Consider the following 13954-nt stretch of genomic DNA (forward strand, 5'->3'; position numbering starts at 1 on the left):
TTAGCAGCAAACATCCAAGAAAGAGAAGGAAACTTTATCCGAAAACTATTCGCGACGAAACACGTAATATATTTAACTTAACCTCGTATATATATATATTTATATTTATATATATTATACATATTATGATATAATGTTACATAATCATAAAACATACAAACATATTTCATAAAAGAAACAATATCATTAATCCCATTAATTGGTATTTTTAACCAACAATTATGTATCTAGGACATTATAGCGCAATAATTTTAGAGAACTAATAGAAAATCTAAATTCTCCTGGCCCGCGGTTCTCCATCATGTACCATATTTGGCCCTTTGTCTCAAAAGTTTGCCGACCGCTGCACTAAACTGTACATACATTCAAGAACGAGATGGCATACTATTTGGTGGACCTACACATGGAGGACCTTCGCAAATTGCAACACGCGTACTCATCAATCCAAGAATACTTTATATGTATTAGATTTATACACTGCATTAGTGCACCGCTTTATGGTAATTGTGTTTCATCAATTTGTCCTGTACATAGTTAATGATATGTTAGTACACTCAATGTTAGTAAACTTTCCATTTTTTATATTTTTTATCATTTTCATTCAATCTTCTTCTTTGGCTCAACAACCGTTGTTGGTCAAGGCCTGCCCCACTACTTGTGGGCTTGGCTTTCAGTGACTTATTGATCCCCCCATAGCAGGATAGTCAGTAATAAGTATGGCGACACGGTCCATTTGGGGATTGAACCCATAACAGACATGATGTTAAGTCATACGAGTTTCATTCAATGGCTTATCAAAAGCGGTGATGTTGCAAAGAACACAAAGAAAAAAGCGAAGAAAGACAACATTGAACATTGATTATCACTCAGGTGGACTGGAGGAAGTGCAGTGAAAAAATATACAGGTAATTTAATTATTCTTTTTATTTCGTTTACTAACAACACTCTTTCTTGTATTCTTGGAAGCTCTTCGTATGAAATGTTAGATCGCATGTATAAAAATAAAATACCTATTTTATCATACATAACCACATTTAAGCTAAGTTCAAAACTTTATCAAAATCACTGGGAAATCGTAGAAAAAACTGCTTAAGTGCTCTGATATTTGGATTCAACAACAAAAGAAATTATGGCGGAAAATCAGTTACATTATCAAAATTGGGTGTGTTAGTCAAATCTTTGATTTTTCAATTAAAAGCGCGTCTCATTCACATACAAACGGCAAACAGCTAGCAACATAAATTATGACAGGGATTGAAGATAGGTTCAACACTCGTAACTATACGGACGTTTCATCATTAGCAATACTACTTGATCCAAGATTTAAAAAAGAAGGGTTCTTAGGAAATTCCATAGAATACGAGGAGGCGTATGCTTGTATACATGAAAAATTAATTCCATTTAAAAATCAATGCGAAAATGACACATCTACTGTAGAAGAATGTACAGAAATTATACATGACGATGATATATGGGGTGTATTTAAACAGCATGTTCAACCATAACCCAGAGGTGTTACCAATAATCCTATTGTAACAGCTACTGCAGAGCTACATCGATATTTACAAGAAAAAATCTATAAATTAATGAAGATCCTCTCAATTGGTGGAAGAGTAGATTAGAAATATACCCTGGATTAGCAAAACTTGCATAAAAATATTTGAGCATTCCAGCAACTTCTGTTCCCTGTGAGAGAGTTTTTTTCAAAAACAGGACAGATGTTGACTCAAAAAAGAAGTCGACTTGGAAGCAGGAAGTAAAGGAAATGGTATTCGTTCAATACAACTACAAAATGAAAGAAGGAAAGGAGAAATAGGTTAACATGCGATTGAAATTGTAATAAAACCAAATCACGAATTAATAAGAAGTTATGTATTAAATTATAATTCAACTTGTCTTTGTGAACTCCAATTGTATGTTTTTTTTTAAATTCTATAAATATAAACCAACAATCATCAAACAAAATTGAAATAGCCTTATTGCTGTTGACTTCATATAATGGGAAGCATACGGGAAGTATAAGGTAAAAGAAATTTTTAATGTGACGGTAAATATTCTAAAGCTAACTTTTGTAGCATATCTGCTATACAGAACATATTGTAATACACACTATTAGCCATAGACACATTGTAACACACTTTGGAAAGCCAAGCCACACCATTGTAACACGTTCATTATAACACTTTCAGTAAATCAGATCATACCATACATACCCGTAAGAGCTCAGGCCACACCGTTCATATATATACAATTGTGACACTCTTATCAAAAACAACCGAAACGCACAACATAAGCAGGAAAAGTATGTAACCCAAAGCAGGAACAGTATATGCATTAAATCCAAAACAGGAACTTAGTGACAAGAACCATCGTTCTTGTCAACACAAGACAAACGTAACTAGCTGAGTGAAAACAATAACTTTCCAACATAAAACCCGGAACCAAATGTGAGAAACCCTTAACTTCTTTTGAGTATAAATAAAACCAACTCCGATCATGGCAAGTCAGATTCGTTCGGACTGTCAGGATAGGACTATGCCCATCCTACATCTATCGACTTCTCATTTAAAGAGTTAAGTTATGTCCCCCTACCCAAGGTAAGGCCTCTAAACTCCAACGTTTCCAGTAACATAAACCTCTTCTGGGTTTATATGATCGCCTGGACGATCAAGTGTTAAAAAGTCCGCTTCGAACAAAGTATGATTCTACATCGATACATGTCAGCGAAACACTGACCTACCGCGACGATGCTCGAGGTGCACTTGTACGATCATCGCATTACATGGCAACCGTAGCTATCCTCCGAACACATTACATGGCGACCGTAACATTATCCAAACCCATTACACTATTATTGCAAGAAAGAAATATTTAAAAGAGAAAGAAAATTTTTATACCGCATCGTACATTTTGGATGCATTATTTGAAACGGAACACATTCATCACTAACTTTCTTCACGATAGTGACCAGTCATTTTGGGCATTAGTAATTGCATCGCCAACATAAACTGCTCGCCCGGTCTTGACCGGACTCATCCCGACCCATCTAGACTCATCCAGACTAATCCAGACTCATTCGGACTCATCCAGACTTCATTCGGACTCATTCAGACTCATTCGGACTGATCCAGACTCATTCGGACTGATCCGGACTCATTCGGGCTGATCCGGACTGATCCGAAGTGATCCAGAGTGATCCGAAGTGATCCAGAGTGATCCGGACTAATTCGGACTGATCCAGACTGATCCAGACTGATCCGGACTGATCCGGACTGATCTGGACTGATCCGGAGTGATCCGGACTGATCCGGAGTGATCCGGAGTGATCCGGAGTGATCCGGAGTGATCCGAACTGATCCGGACTGATCCGGACTGATCCGGACTGATCCGGAGTGACTCGGAGTGATCCGGAGTGATCCGGAGTGATCCGGAGTGATCCGGAGTGAGAACCTAGTTACTAGGTAGTAAAATAAACACCGGCATTGACGGCATTTGCATGACAGTTACAGGGTTTTCCATTCCAATTAACAACTGTCCACAGTCAGCTAGCAATCCTCGATTTGAAAAACACGATTGTCTACCACTTACAAACAAGTCAAGCCGTTTTTGGTACTCTGTCCATTTCAATTGCACAATTGTCGTCTTCAAAAACACACGTCAGATGCGGCACGGGTTGTTTTGGTTTTGGCTGGAACGTGTGTCACTGGGCTGTAAGAATTGAACCATGCTGTAAACGGGTCGTAATCAATACGGAAATATGGGAATATGGAGCTATATAGACATAATACGCAGTTTTCTTCTTTGGCTCAACAAACGATGTCGGTCAAGGCCTGCCTGTACCCACTTGTGGGCTTGGCTTTCAGTGACTAATTGATTCCCCCCCCATAGCAGGATAGTCAGTCGCAGTTTTATCGATACTACGCAGTTTTATCGATACTTAATTGTTTTTAATTTTCTTATTTTTTCTGTTTTTTACATTTTTTTTTTTTCATTTGGCTCAACAACCGTTGTCGGTCAAGGCCTGCCTGTACCCACTAGTGAAGTGAGCTTGGGCTTTCAGTGACTTATTGATCCCCCCATAGCAGGATAGTCAGTCCTAATTATGGCGGCACGGTCCATTTGGGGCTTGAACCCATGACGGGCATGTTATTAAGTCGTACGAGTTGACGACTGTACTACGAGACCGGCAAATTTTACATTACTCGGTGGATATGGAGTGAGTTAATCAATGAAAATTATTAAATGGTCCAAAAATAAATCACTTGATGACTGTTCCCCTATTTTAATCTTATTTTGTAGATGATTAAAATATTGTCTTTTTGTTGTATAATATTGTTGAAAAATTTCTTTTTCTAGTTCCACAACGTATAATAAAACATGCATGCTATTTATGCAGCACTTTAAAGAATGCATTTGAGTCCGTAAATTTTCATGCGTGTGTAATAATTCTTATTTTAGTAAAGAATGTGCCTTTGTGCCACGCATGTCCATTTTGCCCAGTGATCCTTTACACTTTACTTTAAAATAGATCATCCGATTACATTCAACTGAAGTATCGAGTACTGAAGAACTAAAACTATTTTAATAGGTAATAATCTACTTTTATGAGCTGGATCTTGTGTGTTGGACAATACCCTTAGGATATGTGTTTCAGTCATGTCTGATTCTGACATGGATATCGACAATAGTGAGCAGGAAGAATCGGTGCAGACTCCAAAACGTAACAATCGTACGACAACAATAGAAGATCGCAAACAATTTATAACAGCATATGAAAAAGGAGTAAGCATTGCAAACATTTGTACATCATTCGACATGAATCGTAACACGGTGTACACAATTTTGCGAAAAGTTAAATTGACTGGTGATATAGAGCCTGGGAAGCGAGGAGGAAAGAAACCAAAAAAACTGTCCGATGAAGCTATCTGCAGTATAAAACAACGGATAGACGAAGACTGCACCTTGTCGCTGCGTAAAATACGACAAAAATTAGAGGCTGAGCATAACATAGTCGTTAGCATTACCTCAATAGGAAGAGCCATTGAAGGATTTAATTATTCCTTCAAGCGTGTGCATCGACAGCCGGAGAAAAGGAACGCACTTTCAAACATTCAAATACGCAAAGAGTATGTAATTCAAATTATGGCATTGCCTCGCCAAATGAGCGAGTTAAACATAATATACATAGATGAAGTAGGAATGAATGTCAGCATGAAAGCATCCATGGGACGTTCAGCAGTTGGAAAACCGGTCGTAGTTGTAGTACTGCAACTTCGCAATCGCAACATTTCGATTGCTTGTGCCATGACTAGGCAAGGAATATTGCACTATGAGGCGAAGACTACGGTCATCAACCGCATTTCCTTTAAAAAAAATTTTAACAGAGCTGCAAGAGAAAATGGTAGAAAAAGGCATACATGCAGCTGTAATGATTATCGACAACGTAGCATTTCACAAATGTCAAGAAATTAAAGGATTGGTAACACAGCAGAACAATAAATTGCTGTATCTTCCTCCGTACTCGCCATTTCTCAATCCCATTGAGAACATGTTCAGCAAGTGGAAGAATACCGTGAAACGTGCAAATCCTCAGAATGAAATGCAGCTTATGACAGCTATAGAAAACGGTGCATCGTTGATCACACAAGAAGATTGTGATGGCTATGTAAGAAATATGTGGTCTTACGTAGAACGATGCATTAGGGAAGAAGAAATAACACTAATTTTTTTTTTCGTTTCTTACATATTATGCATATCATATTAACTAAACCATAAATGTGAGAGATGGCTGTGAATTTTAAGGTGTAATGAATTACTTACTTAGATTTTAGTATGAATTATTAATCAATTTGTTCCTCGAAATAAAACACTCTGAATTTTTTAAACTATGACTATTGTTTTTGAATGTTTTTTCCATACTCTAAAGAATTACAACTGCTCGAGGTTCGTTATCGGGAATTATTTCTAGCTACTACATACAGCAAATCGAAACATTATTAGCGGAGGCGCTGTAACAATCCGATAATGAAGGGTATTATTTTTCACGCTCACGATCTTTTTAAGTCCAAAAACGTGTTTAAATTTTGTTGTTAATTTCTGTTTTGTTTGATTTTTGAATCAGCCTACGTTTACAGCATGGTTCAATTCTTACAGCCCAGTGACACACGTTCCAGCGAAAACCAAAACAATCCGTGACGCATCTGTCGTGTGTTTTCGAAGACGACAATTGTGAAATTGAAATGGACAGTGTACCAAAAACGGCTTGACTTGTTTGTAAGTGGTAGACAATCGTGTTTTTCAAATCGAGGATTGCTAGTTGACTGTTGACAGTAGTGAATTGAAATGGAAAACCCTGTATTAATAAAAAATATAATGCAATTGATTCGCACATGTTTGATCACATTCCGTTTTTCACACTGCGGCTTTTTGACACACGCACATACAGCGCCTACCACAACTATATGGACAGTCTTTTTTCACGATTTGCGGAAAATCCATAAGAGATAGATAAAAACAGTTAATGTATGAGTTGTGCAGAATACTATTTTACATCTTCGTATATTTTTTTTCAAACTTTTTAAACACGTTTTTACACGACTTATGACGAAAAAACAAATTTATGGTCGTACCATAGCTATAAAGACACTTCGAAAAACAGGTTTTATGTGCTAACTAACACATTTAAAAATAACATATTCTCGAAAGGTTTTAAAGAAATTTATTTTTGGACAATTTTTAAAAAGTGTTTTTATAACTAATTTTAAGGTTTTATAAGTTTTATAAGAGTAATTATCAAAATATATTTTTTTAAGCATAGAAAAAAATTACGAAAAAATATTTTTTTTCGCCTTAAATTGTTGTTTTGATAATGCAAACCAAAGTATGTAAAAAGATTTTCAAAATTATTTTGAAACTGCCATGAGAACCTTATCAATTTTGTGAACCACGGTTCAAAACTGATCCGAGCAAACAAAAGTGACACAAACGATTTTTTAGCAGAAACTAAATATTTGCTGTTATTACATATATAGTTAAGGAATGTTATCCTAGCCCGATATTGTATTCTTCCCACCACCCACTTCACCATCGATGTTCTTTTAGACCGCTACAAAGTCGCCGGTATCCGTCTGCTTGTAGAGTTTAGTTGTGAATTCGTTAGATAGTTTATGAGCCTAAATAAGGACTGGCTGAATTAGTGATGTGGTATTTACATGTATTAGATAAGTATTTGTACAGCCGGAAAGAATATGTGCAAAGAGTAATACTCTAGGCCCATTGCAATTGAATATCGTGTTTGTCTGCAATTCCTCTAAAACATTTACGGGCGCCTTTGTAGCGGTCTAAGAGAACATCGATGGTGAAGTGGGTGGTGGGAAGAAAAAAATATCGGGCTAGGATTACATTCCTTAACTATGTATGTTGTTGTGTGCGACAGGTTTCCTACCCCTGGAAGCCGACAGGATGAGTGCCGATCGGGAGAGATAATCGGTGATCGGTCTTCTGCATGATGCAAGAGATCGATACACGAACGGGGGCTCTCTCCTACGGACCGCGATAAGGGTCAGGCGTGTGTGCTACGCTTTTTTAATTGTTAAAAAGTGAATTTCATGTGTGGCGTTTAAAATAAAGAGAATAAGTTTTAAACAAAACAACATATGTAATAACAGCAAATATTTAGATTCTGCTAAAAAATCGTTTGTGAGGTTTTTGTGTCACTTTTGTTTGATCGGATCAGTTTTGAACCGTGGTTCACAAAATTGATAAGGTTCTCATGGCAGTTTCAAAATAATTTTGAAAATCTTTTTACATACTTTGCTTTGCATTTTCAAGACAACAATTTAAGGCGAAAAAAAATATTTTTCGTAATTTTTTTCTATGTTTAAAAAAATATATTTTGATAATTACTCTTATAAAACTTATAAAACCTTAAAATAAGTTATAAAAACACTATTTAAAAATTGTCCAAAACTAAGTTTCTTTAAAACCTTTCGAGAATATGTTATTAATATTCTTGAACGATTTTTAAATGCGTTAGTTAGCACATAAAACCTGTTTTTCGACGTGTCGCTGACGAAAATATAATATTTGTACTAGCCCGGTAGTGGTTCGCCACCCCCTACTAGTTTGACTCCTCTGATCTAACGATGTGCCGCTCTCAGGAGGCTAGGATGAGAGAGAGAGGCTAAACGTGGCAGAATGGCATGTTAGAAGGAGAGGGCAAGCTAGGAATGAGCGAACGGCTAGGATCGGTTCAACGGCGCGCTGCTCTCGAATTGCTCTTTTCGGAAGAGCAATGCCCGAGATGCACGCGTAAGCGTATCCTATCTTGCTTACGGAAGTAAGCGACAATAGAGAGCATAGGAAGTAATAAGGGATAAGCGTAGGAGCGTTAGGATTAATTTGGATTAATTAATAGTAAGAAATGAATCGATTTATGTGAAGTTAGGAAATTGAAGTTGGGTCATACAATTATTTAAGGATTAGTAAGATAGAATTTTAGGTTTAATTATTAAATTAGGAAACTAAGTTAGTTTAGGAAGTAAATAAAAATGTTAGGCCGGCCTTCTCACGTATGTGTAAATTACGCATCGCTACAATAGCACGCGCTGCGAGAAGGGCTCGCGAATTAAAAATGAGCAATAAAGGGAACTTCTCACAGCCAATGAAATAAGCCTTATTTATTTGGTTGGCTTTGGGATCGAAAGGATCAGAGTTGCTTCCAATCGTCCTCGCTTCGACGAGAGCACCGTTACGGGTTAATTGCCCTGACGTGCTGGGAACATTGGTGGCTCCAGAGAGGAAAGTAACTCTACCTTAAGACCCAGAGCAAGAGAAGGTTCCGAGCCAGCCGGAGGACGCCATTCCCGGCACGAGCCAGCCGGAGGACGCCATTCCCGGCCAGCGCAGTGAAGTGAAGTGCAGTGAAGTGAAAGCCGGAGGAAGTCATTCCGGCCAACGAGGAAGGAAGAAGGGCCACCCGCCCAAGCCACTATCCGGAGGACGCCATTCCCGGCCAGCGCAGTGAAGTGAAGTGCAGTGAAGTGAAAGCCGGAGGAAGCCATTCCCGGCCAACGAGGAAGGAAGTTGGGCCACCCGCCCAAGCCGCTATCCGGAGGACGCCATTCCCGGCCAGCGCAGTGAAGTGAAGTGCAGTGAAGTGAAAGCCGGAGGAAGCCATTCCCTGCCAACGAGGAAGGAAGAAGGGCCACCCGCCCAAGCCGCTATCCGGAGGACGCCATTCCCGGCCAGCGCAGTGAAGTGAAGTGCAATGAAGTGAAAGCCGGAGGAAGCCATTCCCGGCCAACGAGGAAGGAAGAAGGGCCACCCGCCCAAGCCACTATCCGGAGGACGCCATTCCCGGCCAGCGCAGTGAAGTGAAGTGTAGTAAAGTGAAAGCCGGAGGAAGTCATTCCGGCCAACGAGGAAGGAAGAAGGGCCACCCGCCCAAGCCACTATCCGGAGGACGCCATTCCCGGCCAGCGCAGTGAAGTGAAGTGCAGTGAAGTGAAAGCCGGAGGAAGCCATTCCCGGCCAACGAGGAAGGAAGAAGGGCCACGCGCCCGAGCAACAACCGGAGGACGCCATTCCCGGTCAAGTGAGAAGTGCAACATCAGCAGGAGAGCAGCAGTAGCAGAGCAGCGGTAGCAGAGCAGCGGTAGCAGAGCAGCGGCAGCGTAACGTCAACATTGTTACAAGCCTAGTAACACCAGCGAAGCGTAATACTGCGAAAACGTGAGTAAAATGGCCAATTCTAAGGAGAAAATTGTACTTTTTGAGGGAGGGGAAGAAAATGAGCTAGGGCATTTAAGGGAGGAGATAGTCAAAATGAAGGAAGATCGCGCGGAAATGCTGCGAGTTATAGAAATGCAGGTCGAAATGCAAAAGCGACTCGAAACCAAGATAAGCGACTTAGAGGAAACGAACCCCAATATTGCTAGACTAGCTGCGCAAATGCTAGAGCTTCAAACAGAATTAAAAAAGCAGAAAAGAGATAAACCACAAAAACGCGAGACGCGAGAAGAAGGGAATGTTGCATCGACGAGCGCATCGGCAAACAACTCTAGCTTTGTTTCCGAAGTGCTTATCAGGGGAATGGTTGACGCATTGAAGGAGCGCGCAACAAAGGACTCTTTGATGGAGCTTCCAATTTTCGACGGGGATTTTAAAAAATGGACGCATTTTAAATCCATTTATGATAAAACTTCTTCGGAGGGAAAATTTTCCGATTTGGAAAATCTAATTCGCCTACAAAGATCATTAAAGGGGGAAGCCGCGACGTGCGTAGGCGGATTAATGCTCGATGCGCAGAACGTCGATTTAATTATAAAGCGTCTAGAGCAAGAATTTGGAGCGCCCGATTTGATTTACAATGCGCTGTTGAAGGAATTAATGAACGTAGAGAATCCTACAATGCAAAGGCCGAAGTCAATCACAGCTTTCATGCACGCCTTAAACAACCTTGTGGTGAACATGGTAACGCTAGATCAAGAAGAATACCTCAACGACCAACGCCTCTTGAAAGACTTAGCACAAAGACTTCCACCTAATATAAAGGAAAGGTGGTACACTGGTGGACATAAAAATAGGAACTTTTTTCTGTGACCGAAAGACATAGTTCTTGTCAGAAATATTTGGTAGCCCGGAAAAGGACTGTTTAAGTGGTTGTTGGGAGGAGGTGTTGCGGTGTTCCACTGAGCAAAAACACATTCTAACGGTCAATCTGGTGACCGTTATTCGCTATCACTTCCTGACAGCGTTTGGCCATATCGCCGATGAGCTTACGGCATTCGCATCTGGGTATGCGTTCCCACATAACCTTGCAGCGTGTCCATAGATCATCGGCTGAACGTGCAGGCTGGTTCTTAAGCTGACGCTTGAGAGTTGACCACAGATTTTCAATCGGGTTGAGGTCAGGACTCAACGCAGGCCACATTTAACTGTTCGCGATGTGTGCTTAGAGTCGTTATCATGCTGAAAGATGTAATGCTCTTCGTCTCCGAATTGTTGTCGGGCGTATGGCAACATCTTACGACTAAGTATTTTTCTATACCCTTCCGAGTTCAGTGTCCCGTTGATACGGAACAAAGGACCCGTGCCGTGCCAGGAGAAGCAACCCCACACCATTACGTGGCCGCCTCCGTGACTAAGGGTTTTTATCGTATTTTTCAGATGATACGCCTGATTAGGAAAGCGCCAGACGTATTTAATGCCGTCCGAACCATCCAGATTGATTCTGGACTCATCCGAAAAAATGATTTTGCTCCACCAAAAGATGGATGCAGCTAAATGTTCTTCGGCAAACCGAATGCGCGCTTCTACGTAGTGCGGCTGCAGCTTACGAACCTTCCTCGGTCTCCGGGCATAGAACCCAGCGGCGTGTAAACGGCGAGACACCGTTTTCGCCGAAACTTGCAAACCAAGCTCCTGCTTGATACGAGTGCAAGTTTTGAAAGGATCCGCCCTGATCATCTCAACAATCCGCGCGTCAACGTCGGCCGTTGTTTTTCGCGGACGACCTGTCGATTTACCCGTAGCCTCGCTACGAATGGCGTTGTCCACAAACGTCCGCGAACGGCCGAACGCCTTGCAGATTGTCTTGATTGGCACGTTCTCACGATACAGCATCACGATACTGAATGTGTTTTCGCTCCTCTGGTGTGCAGTGCTTTCCGCGACCCATGATGATTTTGTGGAATTTTTAAACAGCAACCTTTCACCTTGACCACTGATGGAAGAATGAAGCACAACACGGTTTGGCTCTCCTTTTATACTGCCGCAAAACGCTGCCGGCACTCAAAACTCAGATAAGTAGCGCACCAAAAATGAGAGTATAAAAGGCAAAATTCGGCTATTACAAATTCAGTACGCCTCGAGCTGTTGGCGATGACACACCTAGTTTATGCAAAAAAAACACACAAATTTTTTTTTCCTATTTTAATGTCCACCAGTGTACATGCACCTCCTAGATGATAATAGAAAAACTGGGAAAAATAAAATAAAAACATTGAAAGATTTTGCCACATGGTTGAAGCCTACGGAAGAGTTAGCAATAATGCTAACAGCCGAAACCACTAAGAAACAAGACAATTCTCAAAGGCTCCCACATAATATTCAATCTGTCAATCGCGATACTCGACCGCAGCAACGAAACAACTCTTATAACAATCCACCTCCTAGATCTCGATTTAGATGCCTCATTTGTGGCTATGATCACAGAGCCACTGATTGCCAAGAATTTAAAAATATGCCAATAGAACGAAGATGGGAAACCGTGAGACGTATGCGCATCTGTGTTAACTGTTGCAATCAAGCTAACCACGATGCACATAGTTGTTATTTGCCTCCGCAATGCAGGCAATATGGTTGTCGGGGAAGACACCACACCCTGCTCCATCGCATTTCAATCCAGAATCCAACTACACCGGTACGCACGGAAAATTTAAACATTCACAAGGAACCGGAATTACCTGAAATATACTTTCAAATTATACCTGTGACTATTCGCCACGGGGATAATGAACTTGAGACCTTTGCCTTTATGGACTCAGGGTCTTCCGCAAGCTTGATTTTACGCGATCTCAAAGAAGAACTGCAAGTGGAGGGATCACCTCGGCCATTATCTTTGGCTTGGACAAACGGATCCATTCAGGAGGAACCAGGCAGCCAAACTGTGTCCATTTTGATTAAGGACCAGTCTGGAAAATTTATTAACCTTGATGGCCTGAGAACAGTAGAGTCAATGGAGCTACCAAAACAAACCGTTGATGGAGCAGCGCTTAAAAGAAAATATCGGCATTTAAAGGGAATTGATTTAGCAAGCTATCGCGATGGACTACCCAAAATAATTATCTGGTTACCACATGCTCACCTCATGTGTGCATTACGCACCAAATTAGGACGCGCGGGAGGACCAATAGCTATGCAAACCCACCTGGGGTGGGTATTTCTAGGAGCAAGTAGCTCAAAATCAAAACAGGAAAGATTGTTTTCTCTCATGGAGAATGGCAAAGAAGAAAAAACAATGGCGGATCTAATGAAAGGATATTTTTCTACCGAAGAGTTCGGTGTTAAGATCGACACCAACTTGCCTCAATCAAAAGAAGAAGAGAGAGCAAAAATACTAATGAAGGAAACATTAAATAAAACAAAGAACGGGTATGAAATAGGTCTACTATGGAAGAAAGATGAGATCAGACTTCCGGAAAGCTTCGCTCAAGCACTAAGAAGACTGCAATGTTTAGAAAGGAAGATGGAAAGAGACGCGATACTAAAGAAATGGTATCACGAAGAGATAGCTGCATACTGTCAAAAGGGATACGCTCAAGCGATCGAAGGGAACAATCTATTGAAAGATGAACATAACCCCAAACTAAATTACATACCGCACTTCGCTTTAATAAATTACAACAAGCCCAAACCTAAACCGAGACTTGTATTCGATGCTGCAGCAAAAAATAATGGCATATCACTTAATTCACAATTGCTGTCCGGACCTGATGCAGTTGCATCTCTTTTCGGCATACTGATCCGCTTTAGAGAGGGACGCGTGGGCATTTCAGGTGGAAATGTTTCACCAAGTGGGCATAAGGCAGGAGGACTGGTGTGCTCAAAGATTTCTTTATCGTAGCAACCCAAATGATAAACCACAAATTTTCGAAATGAAGGTAATGACCTTCGGGGCAACATGCTCCCCCGCATGCGCCCAGTTCGTTAAGAACGAAAATGCAGCACTTTTTCAAACGAGGTATCCGGAAGCAGCGATTGCAATTGTCCGCAACCATTATGTAGATGATTATCTAGACAGTTTCGATTCCGATGAATTGGCGATCAAGAGAACAAAGGAAGTGATAAAGATACACGATGAAGCGAAATTCTATATCAGAAATTTTTTATCGAACTCAGTTAAAGTATTGGAAAGTCTAACTAAAGAGAGAGTGAGTGACTCCAACCTGAT

General features: G+C 40.6%; 1 protein-coding gene across 1 annotated transcript; it reads left to right on the forward strand.

Moving 5' to 3' along the window:
• The first annotated feature begins 12198 nt into the window (after window positions 1–12198).
• LOC133391526 (uncharacterized) lies at window positions 12199–13772 on the forward strand. The gene has a single exon (XM_061646374.1). It carries the CDS (start codon window positions 12245–12247, stop codon window positions 13625–13627), a length of 1383 nt encoding a protein of 460 aa, XP_061502358.1. The 5' UTR covers window positions 12199–12244; the 3' UTR covers window positions 13628–13772.
• The last annotated feature ends 182 nt before the right edge of the window (window positions 13773–13954 follow it).

Source organism: Anopheles gambiae, chromosome 2 (assembly GCF_943734735.2).
Source record: "Anopheles gambiae chromosome 2, idAnoGambNW_F1_1, whole genome shotgun sequence".
Taxonomy (NCBI): Eukaryota; Metazoa; Arthropoda; class Insecta; order Diptera; family Culicidae; genus Anopheles; species Anopheles gambiae.

Excerpts from the sequence above, each read along its gene's own strand:
- LOC133391526 (XM_061646374.1), top strand. The coding sequence starts at position 12,245 with ATGCCAATAGAACGAAGATGGGAAACCGTGAGACGTATGCGCATCTGT.